Here is a 20,296-nt window from a genome sequence, read left to right on the forward strand (position 1 = left end):
TGATTTATGGTAAAGCTCACCAAACGGCCAGAAAAGTATGTTGGCCAAGCAGCTGTAATCCAGCTATATGAAAGTGACACCAAAAGTGCTGTTTGATGGTTTCGAAATTTCTCTTTGTGTATCTGGCAGCAGAGATCAGATTTAAAGTGAAGTTGGCCGGAGAAATGCGATGCAACAGCATCAGAAGCAACAGCAACAGCAGCAAAAGAGTCGCCATATAAGGGCGATTTGGGGTGAAGGGAGTGGGAGCGGGGGCGGTGGTTTTCAGGGTGTCCTGGCCAGGACATGTCCTCTGTGCACAAGTGTACGTGTGTGTGTGTGTGTGTGTGGGCTCTTGTTGCCGGACTACTGGTGTCTGAAGTTTTGTATCGTCCATTTAACAATGTGTGCCACACACACACACACACACACAAAGTGCACGATGATGATGATGATGATACATACACTGGTCGAAAAGGGGGACAATGCTAGGGAGCAGAAGGAGTCGAAGGAGTCGGAGGAGCCGGAGGCGTCCAGTGGGCGGCTCATGCTTTCAGCCATGTGTGGCAGTTCTTGCAAGGACAAGCCGTTTTGGAATCTATATGGCCAGGCCATAATTCACTGGAGATAATATACATATGCCCTGTGTGTGCGAGAGTGTGTGAGTGTGCGGCGAGTCCTCGTCCGTGCGCTTGTATAAGTGGGTGGCAGACAGGAGGCTTGCAATTGCCCCGGCACACGCACACGCACACAAGAACACCAGAACTCCAGAACAGCAGAACACCTAGGCATATAATAATGACACGAGCTTGAAATTTAAAGCCTGTGCAACAGAAAAGGTCCTCGAAACGCCCAAGGCAAATGGGCAAAGGGGCAAAAGGACACTGGCAGGGCAGCCTTTTGATTCAATTTCGGTTCAAGTTCGAATTTCATTTCATTTTCGGACGAGGCAGAAGCTATCTGATCTGATTTTCCAATTTAAACAACTAGTATAATAAAAAGCACGAAATTATACTTAAAATTCAAGTGCCTGAAAGCTACGCTCACAGCGTAAATTATTTGCATAAAGCGTGTGAAGGCGGTGGAAAAATCTGATTAGGTTCGATTACAATTGGATTAGCATTTCACTCAGATTTCACAAGCGAAAACGAACACTAAATGGCAGCAACTGAAAGCGGATCGTAGCATATTTTTAGCAAAAATTCCAATGGCCTGGCGCCGAGCAACAAAACCCACTGAGTTCCAGTTTCAGAGGCTCGAAAGGGGAAGTGTTCTGGCACAGAATATATAAAAACTCCAAATAAACACAAACAAAGCAAACAACACGAGATGTGGCCGAAATAAAAGACACGCTCATATTCCTCAAGTTCCAACCATGTGTACTTTGCCCATTTGGATGTTTTTCTGTTATTGTTTCCGTGAACGTTTTAGATTTGCATGAACCAAACTGGAGAGAATGCAACAATTTTGCAGGCGATAGCTGCTTCACTAACCAGCTAATTTGACTGGAAAAAAATGCAAAAAAATATATTGTAGCGCAACCGATTTAACTTTTCCACGCACAACGCAAAACGCACAACGGACGACGAACGACGGACGACGGAACCCGGAAAGCGGAAGCGGAAGTGCAGGACCTGCGGCACGGACCACGCAACGCGTTACGCAGCCAAAGACAAACTGATTGCCGTGTGCCATGCCACGGATATATGGATGTGATTTACCGACCTACACAGCCACACTCGCACACACACACACACACACACACACTCGCACACTCGAACAGCCGAACAGCTGGCGGGGAATGCGCATGTGTGTGTGTCCGCGCGGGGAGTTCAGGTTCAGTGGTGACTTTCGGCAATTTCCCGAGTGGGAAAATCGCTTCGCAGGACCAAGGTCCTTCAGGTGGGACTTTTTCGAACGACGACGAGCAAGAGAACAGTGGATCTAGTGGATATATCAGCAGCAGTTTATCTGGTAGCTGGGACTTTTGGCCAGCAGAAGCCTTCACACATCCACTCGCATGCCTCATGGCAAGTAGTGCCTTCTGTGGACCACAAACCAACTGCAGTTCGAGCGCCAAAACAGCAGAGCACGGAATTTCCCAGTATTTCCCGGCACGAGGACTTTCCCTCTTGCTGCCATGGTGGGTTCGTGGACTCGTGGGCTCGGCGCTTCGGGCCTGCTGATTGCTCCCGCCGCTCAGGAAGTCCTCCGCCTCGGCAGGAGCTGCCCGCCATTCTGTAGCATACTTTCCCGCTCTGATTGTGTACATTAAAGCCAACCAAAAAAAAAAAAAGAAACAACACACACACACACACATACACACAAAAGGAGGAAGATGGAGCAAAAACGAGGCGGCACTCTCGTTCGCTTAAAGCGGCCAAGAAACCAAGTTGGCCACATGTTTTGGCCGCCTGCGAATTTTAATGACTCCGGCCGTGGGGGAGCTGCGCTCCACTGTGCTCCACTTCCGCGACCCTCCGCATTTTCCCCCCTGCGCGCCTACGGTCCTCGTTCACGGTTCGCGTTGCCAAACATGTTTGCATTTGAATTTTAAATTAAACGTCGTCGTCGTCGTCGTCAGCGAGCGATGATGATGACGACAACATGTCAACATCAAACCAAAGAAAGCCCCTCACCACGGGCGGCGTTTGTGGGAGGGGGAGGTGGCATTAGTTGTCGCTATTGATTTTCGGCTGACCTTTTTCCGCGGCAAGTGGAAAGGCCAGAAAGGCTGGAGTCCTGTCAGGATCGTGGGATTTGGGATCGACTTGGAATCAGCAGAAACATTCGAACTGCGCTGAACTTGCCATTTCGCACACTAGATCACTTGATAGCTTTAAAAGCAGAATGCTAGCTTTAAGTCTGCTCCCTAGCTGCCGTCAATTTGGGAAATATCCTGCCAGGTAGCAAACCAATTGAAGCAAAAATACTCTGCGCTTGGGCATCTTCTCCTTACGCCATTTGTGGCTCCAACTCAGCAGGAAGCCAACTTGTTGAGCAATTAAGCCCAAACGCTTAACATGTCAGGCCCACCAACTCAATAGATTTGTGTAAACCGAACACGGCGAGGACACGACATCCGAAATCTAAACGCCAAGGATTCAAGCTGCGCCCAGACGACTTGCCAAATAAATATTTATGTGTGAGTGTTGCGAGAAGGTAATGGATGCTTTCCCCACTCCACGCTCTCGTTTGGAGGCAATGTTTAATGAAAGTGGAAGCCAGCAGTCTTGGATTTCGAAAAAGGTGAATTATGGGGGCGGGAATGCCACGAAGGTGCCCCCCAAAAAAGCAGCACACATCGCAGACTAATACGCCGAGTGAGTGCGGAACGACAGCTCGCCACACTTTTAAATTTCCCCCTCAGCTGACGGCGATTGTTTGGCTTTCATCACATGCTGAACATGCCCCACAGGCAGTATACCCTGGAACCCCCAAAATCCCCACCCGCCGTGCTGGCCTTGTTAAGTGAATGTTTGTCGCCTGTTTGCGGGGGAAGGGGGTGGGGGGAGAGGAAGGACAAACTCCTGTTGTTGTTAAAAGCCCAACAACGGTGCGCAGCAGGAAAAGCGGAGGAAACCACTGGCTAAAACCCCTTTTAATCCCATGCACACATACATATATTTTATTGCCCTTTTACCCCGCCATTGCGCTGTCCACAAAAATCCCACTCGGTCCGAATCCATTGGATACGGCTTCTTATGCGGATGAACGGGCATCGGATCGGAGATATCGAAGAGCAAACATCGAGGTCTTTGGAAAATAGAGATTACAAACAAAGAGTTTCAAATATCGGCATTTAAGTATGAAACATTTGCTGGGGGATCTGTAAGTAGTTTGAATAATATGGAGAGATCAATGGATGAACCACTTCGAGTGCTGGTTTTGGTTTTGGCATCTCTATTGCCCCATTGCCAGCCCGCACTTGTCCACTCGTCATAAATTTTGGAGTAAACAATACCCTCGCTTTTGACCGTCTTGCAATCCGCTTAAAATAATTATTTGGCATTACTTTGAGGGTTCCATTTCATTTGTTGTGCCACCGCGTGTATGTGTGTACATAAGCCAGAGTTATGCGTTATGCGTTGCACAATAAAAGACCCAGATAAAAGACAAAATATATATATGGCCAGAGCTTAGCCCAGCACGAGTATTTTAGCCAACGAACGAGAATGAGAGCTGAATAAAAAGTATTTCAAAAATGCAGAGCCACCACAGTGCAGACCAAGAAAGTGCAACAGCAAAGCGAGCAAGGATAAATGGTTTTCCCATGGAAATATTTACGCCGGAAAATCCAGGCCAAAAATCCATAGCTCTACTTATACAATCAACTAACTATCCACCTTCAACTTTCAGCATTTCGATGCCCATTACCAAGGAATTCTCCATCCCAGTGGCCCGCTCCCTTGCCAATCTTCTCATGATTTCTCCGCCCTTATCCATTTTCCATCCATCGCTACATCCTCACGTCCATCTGCCCGCCGAGCATGGCCCACATTCAAATTGGTCCTTGAGTGGGCGAAACTCGCCTTAGTTGCGCAGCACTTAGAGCTGGTTAAATACATATGTACATACATTTATTGTTCATATTTACAAATCAAAAACCTGGCCAAAGAATGGGGAGAATGCTGGCAAATGCTGCAAAATGTTTTCAAGCTGAAATATTTATTTGATTTTTTGTGCCTGCCCTCATTGCCGTATTCCGACTGCCGACTGCCTATTCCCTTAGCTTTCCGGCCTCTTTTTGGCATTGTTTCAGCTTTCGCCTTGTTTCGCCTTGTTTTGCTTGCTGATTTCATTGTTGTCGAGGGTGGCACATTTTTGCCTTTTGTTTTTATTTATGCAAGTCTTTAAAGCGAAAAATAAATTAAAGCTCCAGAACGACTAAAAATACGAATCAGAATTGTCGAAACACGACTGAGATTAGATTTCAAACGAAGTGCAAAACTGTAGTCTGAACTGAAGAGAGTTTAAGAGATTTTAGAACTAATGGCATCGACAATTAAAGTATACATTTTAGGTCCGCCATCGTGCAGTTTCCAGTTCCCAGTTCCCAGTTCCCATCTTCATCTGGCAGCATATTTTTCTGCATATTTAAGCACGGGAACGCTGAAACGTGGCCCAACGTGAAAAGGACCCCAACTATGGTCCTCGCCGTCTGCATCGTGTAATCTTGGCGGCAATGAGAGCGTATGAGGCATTGTCACGCATAATTAAAATTAAATGCGCTTTTGGGAATAATTCAAATGAATAAACGAGCGTAGCCAACATGTGTGCTGCATACACAAAATGAGTTTGTCGCGACAGCACAAACCTTCTCCCCCCTCCCAAAAAAAAAAAAAAAAGCGAAAAGAAATTGCCCCAAACAGAGAAACTTTTTAGAAAGCGATTTCTTGTGCGTGGTCCTCGTTTTCGTCCTCGTCCATTGTGGCCCGCCCCATTCAAGCAGGGGGCGTGGCCAGGACGAAAGTGGGCGTTCTGGAGAGGAATGGCTCATTTATTAGGCGAATGGTGGCCATTCGTTTTGAGGGCCGGGCCATGGTCGATGGTCGATGGTCGATGGTCGATGTGCACATGACTAAAACACAATTTGAATCTCCAGTCCGGCGCCTGGTTGAAGTGAACTGGTTGAAGTCAGCTCCTCCTACTCCCACTACCACCACAAAGGCATCTCATTTTTTCTTCACTAATTGACGTGGCCCAAACGGGTTGGGATTCCTCTTCTAATTGCTCAAATAGTTGGACCAACTCGGCCCCACTTTTTGAGCCTTTGGGCAGTTCTCTATCGCATCGCATCGCATCGATGCCCAATTTATGCCGAGGCACGAAGTTGTCAAAAATTTTAATTAAACACGAAGGCATAGCATTTGGATGGGATGGATAAAAGGGATAACAGGGGGGTGTCCGCTGTCACCGACTCAAAAAGTTCTATAATTAAAAGAATTCACTAAATTCCAAAACCACCACAAACGCACGTTCAAAAACAAGTTCTATGCATTGTATTAAAGAAGCCGTCTTCAAAAAGCCAAGTAAGTTACTCACGCTCTTTAAAGAGTTGCCATTAGAAGTGGAGTGTGAATGGTTCGTCAATTTCTGGCCGAATTCAGTTGACCGATTAACGCTAAGCACTGGATTTTACGTGATATTCATTATATTCATTATTTGTGGATATTCGTTTCGTGGTCACAAAACAATTGCAAAGCCTTTGAAAATGGAATGCAAAGAACGACAATCTCTGGCTTTTCCCCCTGTTTTTCCAGTTTTTCCTATAGTTGAATGTGTCCAATTCGTACACGGGGAAAACCTATTCGTACTTTTAGTCTCGACACAACTATTTCATGTATTCTATCTACTCATGTAAGGATAATCACACGGCGATAACGACGGAAGCACTTAAATGCCGATAAACATTTTCGTTGTGCAAAGTGTGTCGACTTTTTGTTGCTGTGTATGTACATAGGGACCGATGCAACTGAAACCGAGACTGGAATATCTGCCGGATGCTTCATTGTTCCCAGGAAGTGCCACCATCCTGACAGTTGCCGTCCATTTGCATCGGCGCTTGTGTCTGCGTGGTGGGAGGTGCGTGCCACATGAATCGACAATGGGCGCCAACTCTTGTCAGCGTTTCTCATTTGCAGGAGCTTTGAAAAAGAGCAGGTTCCTTGACTTTACCGTGCAGTTTGCCCCCAACAAGTTGATGCCACAGGTAGTGTAGTCTAAATGTCACGAGAAATCTACGATACTGTATGATCTCAAATCAATGGTTTATGGGCGCATATTTATACAATAAACCTAACCAAGGGTATAACCGAGTTCGATCTGTCCACTTTTTGCGATTTTGCATTTGGCAACCGAAATTGAAATGGATGACAAGGCGGCCGGTCATTTGCCTCTAAGCGCCGCTTTCAACGCGTTAACGCGCTTCGCAAACACGCCGAAACAAATACAGCGGGGGAAGGGGGCTAGGGGGAGTAGGGGGCGTGGCATGTCGGGCAAACAGTGGCAGCTTATGGCAGATGGCGGCACTCTAATGTGGCCACTTTTGGCGCTGGCGTTGGTGTTTGCCGTTTGACGGCCATCCAATGTGCAATCATGGCCAGCGGGTCACGCAGATTTATGGCCGCCATGGCCGTTTTCCCAGCAGTTTCCCAGAGCAAACCCCTTCCTCGGGGATCCCCGGAAATTGTCAAACAAAAATGCATAGCCAAGTGAGCAGAGAAAGCCACTGGGATATAGCCACTTAAAGCGACGCGACGGAGTAAGTAGAAAGGATCTTGAACCGCTTCCAAATCAAGTTTTCGCTTCTTGGCCTTTTGGGTCGTAGTGAAAATGTTCGAAAAATATATTATTATTATATTTTTTGCAACTTCAAATTGTTGAAGAGGTCTGAAATCAACGTGTATCCACGTCTCTACATATATGCCACTTTCCATGGCCCAAAATTGGCAAGGAGCGCTTTCCATCTCGGCCACCCTCCCCCCTCCCCCTTCGGGCGTCGTGCAAAGTTTATTTGCCAATATTTGTTAAGCTGAAATTTGGCAACAGTGCCGGTTGGCCCAGACCCTTATTGGCCTTTCACTTGGAGCCATTTGTTTACTTCGGCCGCTTGTTGTTCTCCGATGGCTTGGTAATAAACTTGAATTTTATTGTCCAACAAGAATGTTGCAATATGCTTGGCCATAATTTCAACGTCCTGCACATTGTTGCCAAAGTCGAAGGACCTTCTACTTCCCCTTCCCTCTCCGCTCCTCTCTTTCCCGTTCCCATTCTCCTGTCCAGCTGAAATTTTGTGGTTTGAGCTTAACGTCTCTTCTGATTGCGCTCGTCCTTGTTTCGGGCTTTTCTTTTCCGCATCCTGGCATCCTGGCATACTGGCATCCTGGCTCCTTTGGAAGGAGCCGACTTTGAAGCCAAAACTACATCTTTGCTTGGCTAAAAATTTGCATTTTACAAGCTCGCACAGCAAACGTTTTAATGACCCTTTCCAAATGAGTGCTATCAGGAGTCGGAGACTCACTGCTTACCATTAACCTGCATATTTCTTGGTTGAATCATCTTTATTATCAGCGCAAGCTCGAAATACGAATATCCAACAGATTTCATAGAAATATCTGCGCTATTTGGAGCCAAAAAGGTCAACCTTCAATTGGGAAACAGAATGAAACGAAAGAGCATAACTTATCATTTCATATTTAGAGGCGCTTGCCTTGGCATTTTTGATGCGCGGAAGTCGAGAACGAGAAAGGAGTCGAAAAGCAGGAGAGTTGTGTCCAGACCATTGCAAGTTTAGTGCAACTTATTTAAAATTTATGATGCACTTGAATTGCAGCTGGCAAAAAGTTGAAAAGTCAACCAAAAAGGGAGGAGCAACTGAAAAGGAACTGAAGCTCCGGCGACAAAGGCAAAATTTCAAATGGCAAATGGCAAATGGGAAATGGCAAACGGCAAATGGCAAATGCATAAAACAGCAATGAAATATTCATTGCATACTTTTTGCCATACTTTGCCATATTTGGTACATTTTTTGTTGACCTTCCACCGCCGTTTCAAAATGCTCGGAGTCCGGCAATTAATTATTGAAGAGCCGCACAGAATTATTTCAATAACAACAATCGAGTGTGCTTTTTGACTCCCAAATGGTGCATAGCCCCATGCTCGAATTGTGTGTGTTTCGAATCGGAATTTTATTGATCGCTGTTGAGCAATTGATGAAACTTAAATTGAGTATGTTATTTAACCCTGATTTAACCCTATAGTGCCAACCGCAAGATGCGCGGGTCACGGGAATAGCTTTTCCTGCATTATTCATGCAGCACAAATCATTCAAGCAAAAGGTTGTGTCGGGAAATGAGATGAAAGCAGTACAACACCCCCAACTGCGAGTTAGTTCACATTTGACTAATACATAATTCATATACTCGTAGTTTTCGCATCGGACGGCCAGACTGACAGACGGCCAGGCGGCTCTTGGCCAAATGCCTAATGACTTAATTAGGCTAATAATGAGCAAGGACCACGAGCTGGTTGGGTTTCCCTCTCGTTTTCCGCATTAACATGTGCCGGGAAAACAGCTGCACTATCTCTAGGAAAGCGGGTGGAAAGTGGAAAATGTTCTGGCCACTCGATGAAAGCTCGGATGCGTGTGTGAGTATGTGTGTGTGCGGATGGTAATTGCGAGGACGTCGTAAAAATGTTTTAGCCGTGGCTCTCTCATAAATCATAATTAAGCACAAGATGTGAGAGTGTCACCTCCCCAGTCCCTTCGTAATTAATGTTCGCGTGTGTCTCATTCTGTGTCTGTGTTGCTCTTTACTTATTAACTCATTTGGGCTAATCATTAGACATCCCCAGCGACCCACTTTGGGGGCTGTCTGGCCCCCGACAACCCGACAACCCGGCATTAGGACAACCCCGGCATTAGTACCCCCTTTCTGTGGACTCACCTTTTCCCGCAGCATATCGCGTATACGACCCGCCTGATTCTTGGACCTGTGCAGCTCCAGTTGCAGCTCCAGACACCGCTCCTGCCAATTGATCTGTTGAAGGGTTGGTTCACAACAGAGTGCTTCGAGATTGGTTATTCAAACTCACCTGCGGCAGAGCCTGGCCATAGTTGTTCACCTGGTGGACGTCCAGATGCTCGGTGAGCGTGGAGAAGTGCGGCCACGGGGCATCCGGCGCATCGAGAGCTGCCAGCACGGGATTCACGGTGGACTGAACCGACGTGGTAGTCGCGTTCCTGGGCAACGCATCCCTCGGCTGCTGCTCCGCCTTCACCTGATTCGGCTTGGCCGGGATGGGCGGTGGGCGTGTGCCACGTCGTGGCAGCAGCCTTGGACTATTTGGTGTGGATGCAGTGAGTCCAGTGGCTCCAGTTGCTGCTGCAGTGCCGCCGGAGGTGAAACGTCCCTGGGCCAGTGGTATTTGGCCACTGAAGGAGGTAGCTCTCTTGGCCAAAAGCGGAGATCCCTGCAGCGATTGTGATCCACGTGCCACGCCCCCTATTTGGGTCGGCAGCGAGGGCGGCTGGCTGTGCTGCTGCAGGTGGTGCACTTGGTGGTGGTGGTAGAAGTGCGAGGGAAAGGTGTGCAGGTAGCCGCTGGCGGCGACTTCCTGCGGCCGCAGCAAATAGTTGTGGGCGTGGCTGTAGTATTGCAATGAGTTTAGGGGGCTGGCCACGCCCAGCGAAGGCGTGGCCCGCCCTGAAGTCGAGGCGGAGGCACTGGCCGAAGGCGATGGCGACGAGGAGGCGGATCTCCTCCGGATCTCCGCAGACAACAGCTGCGGCTCCGTCTGGAGCTGCGAGTGCGGATGTGGATGCTGCTGCGGATGCTGATGCTGATGCAGCTGCTCCTGGGAACGCAAGTGCTGGTGCTGCTGAAGATTGGTTAGCGTATCGAAGATTTGCGATAGGCGACCCAAAGGCACTTCGTCAGACATTGACGCGGTGTGGCTGAAAGTGCAGATGGTAAACAAGATGTTAGAATGAAAAATCCAGCCAGGAAATCATCACAAACATAACTGGTGTTGTATTGCCAACCGATCGAAATGAAGCCCACCCTACTAATCTCCATCCCAAGCCGAGTGTGTTGGCAAGTTTCCTGGGACCAAGTGTGCCTGGAGTCGGAATGTCACATCCCGAGCTAGAGCCATTCGTTCAGTTGTGCCAGAGACACCTTCCCACACAAACCTTTGGAACTTTACGTTAGTTTTCCACTTTTCCCATTTTCGTTTTCTGTAAGTTCAATTTCGACATCTAAGCCCACTATCCATCCACTAGACTATGGCGAATCCCAAATCGAGCGGTGGCACCAAGTCCAAGGGCAAAGGCCACCACAACCGCCAGTCGCAGCAGAACTCGCAGCAGCAGCAGACGCAGTCGCAGCAGCCGCAGATGGACGCCACGCAGCAATCCCAGCTTACACCTGCACCTGTGGCAGCAAGTGCAGCCACGGTGGAAGCAGCCACTGCCACGCCGCTGAACTCGCATCCTTCGGAGGACACTCTGGCCCTGGCCGCAGCCGTCGCCGCCTCCATCCCAGCTGCCCCCCTGGCGCGACCCGTACCCGATCGCCGCTCCTCCACGCCGGCGGTGGTGACCCCGACCAGCAGCGGTCCGTCGGAGCCCTGCAATGCCGCCGAAAATCTGGCCACCTCGCGGACCGCATCGGCGGCACCCGCCGCCTCCGAGCACAGGCGCGGCATCTTCCAGCGGCTCTTCGGGTGGAGCTCGTGATGGGTTCCCCTGCTCGCCAATACAAAATCCTCCCGCCCACTTGGCAAACCTTTAGATTCTTCGATCGATAATACAATAAATAAAAATTGATTCAGTTTCGAAATTATCAACATGTACTCCTATTTAATTCGCTCCCCTTTTGATTGCAACAAAATTGATAGCCGCATATTTGGGCCCGTTCCAAACATTGCACAAACAATGACGCGCAATCCATCAAGCCGCCAATCTGGCAATCGGTTTGGGCATTACCAGATCCCAGTCAACATTTACACCTATCTACGTGCCCAAGCGAGGAAATCAATGCGAGCAGATGAGAAGTGAGGGAAAAGCGGACAAGCGGACAAGCGGAAAAGCGATTGAGCAGAACGAGAACGAGTGACACGAGCAGACGGAAAAGTGGAAAGTGGGCACTGGACAGTGGATACTGGACAGTAGCATGAAACTGGAGAGAACTGGCCAACAGGTGCGCGAATCTGGGGCATCAATCGCCGCTACGTGTGCGCAATGTCTAATCAACGGGACAAAAGTCCATGGAAGGGGCAGTTGGCAATTGAATATGCCACTAAATTATAGACAGCAGTGGCAGCAGGAGTGGCGTCGCTCCCCGCCTTTCATCTTTTGTGGTCCGTGGACTGCTGGCTGATGGCTTTTCCTCCCCCTCCACTCCACTCCTCTCCTTTGCAGCGTTCTGGGCACTTTCTTTGCTGTGAATTTTTGTGGCTAAAAGCCTTTGGTTGCAAGCTCTCCGCTCGAAAGTCCATTTCCATTGCTGCAGCTCCTTTGCCAAATCTCTGGAGCTGTGGCTATGGTCGAAGGGACAGGAAGCAGGACACAGGACGCAGGACTCAGAACCCACGACCCAAACCAGACACATTCATAAGAATTATATTCCAATTTCGAGCAGGGCTCCGTACTTTCTTCTGCACGGAGCAGAAGAATATGCATGTGTAGCTCCCTGTGTGTGTGCGCTCCTTCATTTTGCAAATTTTGATTTAATTCGAGTTGATTGAAATTCAAATTCAGTTTTTGATTTGACAAAATGTGTCCTGCTCTCCACTCAGGGCACTCTCCACTTCACTCCTCCTTGCAGCTCTCGCTTTTAAGTGCACTCAGTGCCAAATTGTTTCTAATTTGCTCAGGCTTTGTGAAAATTGGCAACATTGCTGGAGGCTCCTACGGAACCTTACGCTTCAAGGGAGCCGGAAGTGTCCACCGGCCACTCGATTAGCCAGTGAAATGCGACAACAGGGCGGCAGGTTGGACAAGAGTGCATGATTATTGTAGTGCATCAAAGTGAGTTTGTGTCTCAGTACATAAGGCTTTTGCAGGGCACACATAACATCAAGTACTCGCAAGATGTAATAACTTCACAAGATGTAATAACTTCACACGGCGCTTTAACGCCACAAAGGCTAACCGAAGATTTGAATTGAAGGTGCATGTGCGAAACAGAAGTTTTGAAGAAAAGTTCAGCCCCACTGCGAGTGCGTGACTGTACCTCATAATAGAAGCCCCATTTTGGCGGTTTGGCGGGTTTAACGAACCCATTACACGGCATTAGCCCGGGAAACTGAAGCTCGGTCAGATTGGCAGGCCTGAAAGTCATAAGCGTAAGCGGCTTAGCAAAGCTTGTTTTGCATACACATATGGTAACTGGTAACTGGTAGCTGGTAAACTGGGAGCATGCTAGTAGATATCTTTGTTTACACTCGGCTTAGTACGAACTTGGCCAACACATGAACGGGAAACGGAAACGGAAATGGAAATGGAGAGGGTCTAGGGATGCGAATGCGAGTGCGGGTGCGGAGACTGCAACTCAACTCAGATACAGTTGAACAACTGTCGGATACCGACACTCCGCCTCAGCTTTGGGTTAACTTAAGTTGGCTAAGTGCAGCAGTGCACTGTAGTTCCCCGGGCGAAAGGATTTTCTTGGGGTTTGAGGGTTGGGAGTTGCGAGTATGGCAAATCCAACTGCATTGTCTTACGCTTGCTCTTAGCTTAGCTCCCTAATGGAGGAATACGGGGCAGCCCGAATATAAGAATGGCGACATGGAATGGAAAACTCACTCAAATAGTTGGCAAAACTTGTTCACGGCTCCAATGAAGTGCAGAGTGCAGAGCAGCAGAGGGGCAGAGGGGCAAAGGGCGGCCACAAAGACAGAGCGAAGCAAAACAAATTTCTAAAAACCCCAGACGATAGTTAAGCTCCCCTTCTTGGGGTTCCCAGTACCCAGTACTGCAGTTCCGGTTCTCCTATGTAGTTTTGCAGTTTCAGTTTCAGTTGCCACTCGGCTGAGCTTTGCCAAATATGTTATTATACAATGTAGTTATGTATTATCAGCTCTGCAAGCAAAACCGAGAACTGTGATTTGGTTCGTTAGTATTGGTAATTAGGAGAAAAAAATATGTAATTCTTTTGGCTTTCTGACCATTATCAGCCAAATTATACCGAAAATACCAATCATAAATACAGTAGAATCCGGCTATAACGACTTTTCTTATAGCGTCAGTCATATTAATGACATATTAATGAATTAATGATTTACGTCACTAATATTTACATATATAGTGTTTGGTAATCCCTAGGAATATCTCGCCCCTGTGATGTTAAGATACAATATTATGATGTACGGATTCTTCACTTAATAAAAATATAAACAAAAATAAAGTTTCAGTTGCCACTCGGCTGAGCTTTGCCAAATACGTTATTATACAATGTAGTTATGTACATATTATCAGCAGCGCAAGCAAAACCGAGAGCTGTATTGTACACATTTCAATGCGAGGCAAACGCATCTCCTTCTGCCACAAATTGTTTCATTACTTGTATTCTGTTGACACTAACGTTACATAATGTACTTTACGCAAATTCGCTGGTGAGTGGAAAATATGTGGATAGTGTGGTATTGGTATGGTGTTTTAGCTCAATTTCATCGAACAGCAGCTTTTATAATACACCGCGCAATGCAGTCTGCAGTCTGTCGCATGTAAAGTTGTAAAATTAATACTACATAAAATTTCAAACCCACACCCAGAACAACACCCACAACAACACCCATCGACACACCATGACAACACATCCTCCAGAGCGACGACCATTTCAGTAGCGACTCCACTGCCTTTGTTGTGGCACTTCAAAAATTTAATAAACACCGCTGCATCGTTCGCATGCCAATAATTTTACAGCACTTCTGCCCCTTCTGAACCCCCCTGCACCCGCCGCCCATGCACAGTGTAATGCGTCGTCAATTTGAAAAACATTGTCAATGCATGTGGGTAACGAGAAAAGCTCAGTGAGCTCAGCGAGGGTGTGAGCCAACTAATAACTGGTGTGGCAGGATAACCAGACACAGTAGCGCAACCACCGCCCACCGCCCACCACCCACCTCTCCGCAAGTTTACTCCGACTTTCTTCCCTGCTGTTACTTTGTTAGAACTCATATTATTTCCCTTTTTCACTTTGCCGCATTAAAAGAGGAACTTACTGCTGAATAACTGGGAACTGGGAACTGGGAACTGGTAAATGGGAATCAAGTTTTAAGCTCGGGCATCCGGAATGCAATTTTAAGGTTCTGCACGCTGCATTCCGAGCTGCCGTTGGTCACACTGTGACAATTATATGCACCTCGGTCACACTGCGTGTGCGGTTTCGCTGTGAAGTATGCATATATTTGCTCCGCTTGCCAATCCAGGGTATTAACCACGTCCACACCCTGCCAAGGCTATTTTTTGTCTTTTTATAACCACTCCCGCATTCATTTTTCCCTTTGCTTTCTTTTCGCTCTTTCTTTCAACTATTTTTCACTCAATTCCAACGAAAAATTTATAATAAATGCTCGCGCACATGTGATGTCGCGCATTTTAATTGGTCTCTGCCACAGTAACTCCGAAAGGGAGTACTAAAGGGGGCTCCAGGGGGGCTGTAGGGGGGTGGGGGCATGGACCCAGACAAACCGTGCAACTGTGGGCCCAGTCCACACACAAGTGCCACATACTATACGTATGCTATGCCATATATATTGTGTGTGGCAAGTGTGAGTCGAGGGCCTTAACTCTTGGGTGCGTCGCTCGTCTTTCCTCCTCTTTCTGTTGTTCGTTGTCGTTGTCGTTGTCGTTGTCTGCGGTTTCTCCTTGTAAAACGGTTGTCATTCTGCAGTTGTTGTTTATGCTAGTTGGTAAGCACTTGTACGGGGGTTGGAGTCGGGGTCGGGGTCGGGGGTGTCGGGGGGTCAGGGCTGCCCCTCCATGACCTACGTGACAAGCAAAGAGACTTACAACAAAGCACCGACTGGCGACTAACGACTTTGGGTCTAGATCAACTAGATATATCTTCGCCCATACATTACGCCGCCTTACAAGTGTGCGATTGCAAGTGCGAGGGTGTCCACCCAGATGAGCTGGAAGTAATCTGTGGCACTATCTCTGAGTTGGGTCTCTTTGCACTCCAGACATCCCGGGAATAACTATAGTTCGACACCATGTTTGTAATCAGAAGTAGTAGGCCCTTGCATCATTGCAAATGCCATTTGAGATGAGTGCAGTAAAGATATCCAGTAAATGGTTAATGAACAACGTAACTCACCAAATATCTCAACCGAAATGCGACTAACTATAACTTCGTGCTGTAAGAGCAATACTAAAGCATTGCGACTCCCAAACAAACCGTTAGCTGTTGGACAATCTCGTAACCACATACTAACCGTCAAGACAGACAGACAGAAGCAGAAGCAGAAGCAGAAACAGCAACAGAAACAAAAACAATCCCACCAACTATAAAAGCCGAATAAAAATGGAAATAAAAGAAGAAAAACAAACCGGTTCGCCACCCGCTCCGAAAACTTCCTGCAGACAACAAGAGCAACAACATGTTGCTTCTAATGAGACCACAACAACAACAACAACAATAACAAGCAGAACAATAACAACAGCAACAACAATTAGAACAGCCAGCAGCAAACAAAAACTGTCAAAAAATAAGCAGCTAATTAAGAAGCATGACCGTTGGCCGTTTTAGAGAACCACAATTCACAATCCGAGTCACAATCAGAATGAGAATGAGAATAAGAATCAGCATCAGCACCAGAATCAGCATCAGCACCAGAATCAGAGGCAGAACCACTTCGACCTTCGCATGGACCAGTTTTCCAAGTCGCCGCCGCTCCAAATGGCCAGAAACACGCTGCAGATTTGGACGCTTTTGTCGAGCGGGTCGACACCCGCAATGGCAGTGGCCAAAAGTAGCTGAGCCACCAGCTGAGCCAGAACGAATGGAGCTATACCCTGCGAAATGAATATGCCTGTTAGGCTGGAAAATGAATTCCATCTATGAACAAAGTAGCTACTACTCCAGCGCATTCCAATGTCGGGCATAGCCAGATTAAGAGGTGCAAAAGCGACGAAATTTCGAGGGATTAAGACCCAAGTCCGAAGCAGGTGCTCAGTGGAGCAGTTGCCTTCGCTGCCAGCCACAGCACCACAGCACCACAGCACCACAGTACCACACCACACTGACCTACATTCACCTGGGTTCGCTTGGGCTCGGCGTCCGTTTGCTTTCCGTTCACTTGGCTCGCCATCCAAAGCGTCGCCAGCGAAGTTACGAGTGTTTGACAATTGGCTGCGCTGCTTTCCGTGTGCTGGGCAGTGCCATGTTTATGATTCGCATTCGCTTTAATTAAGGCAAGGCGGCGGGCGGTGGGCAGGGAGGGGGGAGCTCTACACAGTTGACTTTACGACTTGCATTTAATTAAAGCCAATTACCGCTGAACCTGACGAATCTCCAGAGTGGGGAGAGGAGCCTTGAGATTAAGGGCGGAATATTTGGGAGTATAAATATACTATAACTGCAGTCCCAACTCCCAACTCCCAACTCCAGATCACAGCCAATTGAAATCGATTGTGCTAATCGTAGTCCCCCACTTCAATTACATACATATATTATACTTGCATACTTGCATTCCTTGAGTGACAGCCCATAGGATCTTTGGAAGGGGGGGCACAATGGGACACCATGATGTGTCATAAAGCGAAGTTATCTTAATTAAAATGCAGCAACAACAGACATGAGCAATGAGCAACGAGTGTTATCTATGCAAAATGAATATAAATAAACAACGAGATATGCAGAGACGGACTCTAACTTGCAGAGGAGTGATTTTGACTCATGGGCTTATAAGGCTCATAAACAAAACAAGAGAGAACGCTGTAGTCGAGTTTCTCGACTTTCTGATACCCGTTACTCAGCGGGGTGGCAGTTTTGGGCGGTTTGTGGCAGCTTCTATGTCTCTGAAGTCTGTATGCTTAATCTCAACTTTTTAGCTTTTGTAGTTCCTGAGATCTCGACGTTCATACGGACGGACAGACGGACAGACGGACATGGCCAGATCGACTCGGCTATTGATCCTGATCAAGAATATATATACTTTATATGGTCGGAAACGCTTCCTTCTGCCTGTTACATACTTTTCAACGAATCTAGTATACCCTTTTACTCTACGAGTAACGGGTATAAATATACAAATAGGAAGGCAAGGGGAGGGGGGAAATGACCAAGTTGAAAATCCATAATAACGACGACAATAAAATAACACTGCGACAACTGCGGATGGCAAACAACAGGAGAAACAGCAATAATGGCAATAATGCGAAAAATAACAACAGTTGCAAAAGTCAACGTACTGCAAGAAAAAATTCCACAACAGCTGCTGCACAGCCGAAACATGGGCTCAAAATTCTCGTTTCGTGAGAACACTGTAAGTGTATGTAACTCTCCTAGCTCAACTACTCAGTTACTCAGCTACTCAGCTACCCAGCCACTCTCAGCTGTTACATCTTGGGAGAGCGGCAGCTGTTAACGGTTAACAGAGCTCCGCATGTCACTCACATTCCACTCCATCCACTCCGCTTACAGTGAAGCCTGCCCGGTGCACCAACTAGCTGGGCAAGCCACTAAAATATGTGCATCCCTTTGGTTCTCCGCGCCGGATATTACGTCAAGTAGCTTTGTAGTTCAAAACATTTAGTTTAAGAACGTTGCCAGCCAACAGTGAGCCTATCGAGGCACCACTGTAGTTGGGGCACTCATGCGGAAAGCGATTGAGCAGTGCACTCAGTTTGCCTGGCAACGTACGAAATATTTTAACGACTTGCGGCCGGCCGAATCAATAGAGAAATGATTGCAAATTTATTTCATTTTTTATATGCGCCCTCCTCTGTCGCGGTGCTACTCTTTTTTGTTTATGTAAAAATAGCATGCAATTGTTTCAAGGCAGAGGGGAGAAGTGGAGAAGTGGTGCAAGTGGTGCAGTGGGTGGGGCTGTCATAAAAACGCGAGCGACTCAAGTGGAGTGCAATTGACGCCATCGATTAAACAAGAATGGGAATCACTTTGCGCGCGGCGCCTGGTTCCTTTTGAAAGTAGGAAAAACGAGGCAGACGTTGGAAAAGCTGGAGCCCAGGAAAAGTGTGGGTGCGGGCGCGGGGGAGGCATCTTAATTGCCGATTGGAGGAGGAACACAGTCGAAATATGGCGATGGCAACGACCCTGACCTTGTGGCTCCAACTTCAACTTATAATACTTCGACTTTATACCAAGTAGATCACTGGGAATTATTTATGAAAATAAAGCTCAACCAAATGCCATTCTTCTTTCAGCATTCGAATACAAAATGCCATGCAAAGCTGTTGCAAAAGAGGACAAATAAGGACGTGTATGTGTATATGTACATAAATACAGCTGAGAGCGCACTTGCAGCTACATTTTATAGGGCCACCCACCCACTCAAATCCCATGCAACCCACTTCCACACATGCAATATTTACATACAAATGCACTGAAATGCATTTTTCATTTTTAATTTTCCCAAAACCAAGATCTATAGTATTTCGACTTTACTTTGGGGTGATTTCTAATGCCATTGCATGTCACCTTTGTGCCCATTGTTTTTTTCAGCATATTAAATATTACTACATCTTTTCATCGTGAAAATGGAATGAAATGTGGCCTGGGCTTTTTTCGTGCATTTTTAAGGGGAGTTGGGGAGAAAATCCGACTGACAAGCCACGAATGTGGAGCAATCATAATTCCTGGCTTTTATCATCACGGAAAACAAAAGGGAAATGCTCATTAAACGAGAAGCGACAAGGGAAAAGCGAGGCGGGGGAGAGTTCGCTGGGTGGCACGGGAGGCGGAGGTTGGAAAAACAAGGCCGAAGTGCAGGAAATGTCAGCGTTGACAAGAAAATGCACTCGCTACGCCGAAAGGATATACACTTGACACACACCCATACACACAAAAGCACACACACATGCCAGCACGAGCCATTAGCATATGGCCGGAAAATACGGAAAATGGGAAGGGGAGTGGGGTGGTAAATGGGGGAAATGGGGAAACGGATGGAGTGGGGTGCATGTTTGCACAGCCAGCTGGGTGGAAACGGAGAGGCAAGACGGCAAGAACGGCAAGAGGGTGATTTTGCCTCTGACAAAAGGTTCAAAGTTCAAATGCCAAATGCCAAATCGAGACCATTAATGAAAACAAACAAACAAACAAACAAACAAGAAAAATGACCCAGACAAATGAAAGAAAACCTGAAGGTGATTTTCCGTAGCTGAGAAACGTAGCTCTCCGGAATTCGTCGATGCAAAGATCTGAGTTTAAGGCACAAGATGTATTCGCACCATTTTCCATTCACCATCGATTGCCACCTTTAAGTAGATGGAGAGCTCATCAAATTTCCCTTTCTCCATTCGATGCCATTCCATTCCATTGCCGTCGATGTCAAGGTCAGCAACTACATGTATTTTCATTTAGGAGGAAATCCCACAACCACACACAGCCACGATGTGGCCAATTGGCAGAACCATTGGCTGCATTTTTCATTGGGCCCATAATCACAACATTTACCAACACCATAACTAACATGCAACATCCGATGAGACGTCTTTCCATTTTCCCCCATCCGAAGTCCGTTTTCCGTGTCTGAGGTCGCAGGACTCAGGCAGCTGCTTGATTTCTTTCCGCCGTAACTTCCCATTTACTCCGCCGTATTCGGAGCCCGCCCCCTCCGCCCA

General features: G+C 47.3%; 2 protein-coding genes across 9 annotated transcripts in view; one reads left to right on the forward strand and one right to left on the reverse strand.

The window, feature by feature from the left end:
- The window catches only part of LOC120457202 (uncharacterized protein CG43867), a 103,611-nt gene that overhangs the window by 65,227 nt on the left and 18,088 nt on the right, over positions 1 to 20,296 (reverse strand). For 7 of the 8 annotated variants that reach the window (XM_039644558.2, XM_039644557.2, XM_039644565.2 and 4 more), the window contains exons 2-3: positions 9,577 to 10,438; positions 9,429 to 9,521 (exon numbers count right to left, since the gene is read on the reverse strand). In XM_039644558.2, coding sequence (XP_039500492.1) covers positions 9,429 to 9,521; positions 9,577 to 10,425 — 942 coding nt within the window. In that variant the 5' untranslated portion in view covers positions 10,426 to 10,438. Of the gene's footprint in view, positions 1 to 1,472; positions 1,616 to 9,428; positions 9,522 to 9,576; positions 10,439 to 20,296 lie in introns of those variants that run through there. The other variant, XM_039644560.2, reaches the window with a different exon arrangement.
- On the forward strand, positions 10,543 to 11,324 carry LOC120457211. Its single transcript, XM_039644578.2, has 2 exons — positions 10,543 to 10,689; positions 10,766 to 11,324. The coding sequence occupies exon 2, from the start codon at positions 10,769 to 10,771 to the stop codon at positions 11,219 to 11,221; it is 453 nt and encodes a 150-aa protein (XP_039500512.1). The 5' UTR covers positions 10,543 to 10,689; positions 10,766 to 10,768; the 3' UTR covers positions 11,222 to 11,324.

The sequence above is a fragment of the Drosophila santomea genome, chromosome X (genome assembly GCF_016746245.2).
Source record: "Drosophila santomea strain STO CAGO 1482 chromosome X, Prin_Dsan_1.1, whole genome shotgun sequence".
Lineage (NCBI taxonomy): Eukaryota > Metazoa > Arthropoda > Insecta > Diptera > Drosophilidae > Drosophila > Drosophila santomea.

Excerpts from the sequence above, each read along its gene's own strand:
- LOC120457211 (XM_039644578.2), top strand. The coding sequence starts at position 10,769 with ATGGCGAATCCCAAATCGAGCGGTGGCACCAAGTCCAAGGGCAAAGGC.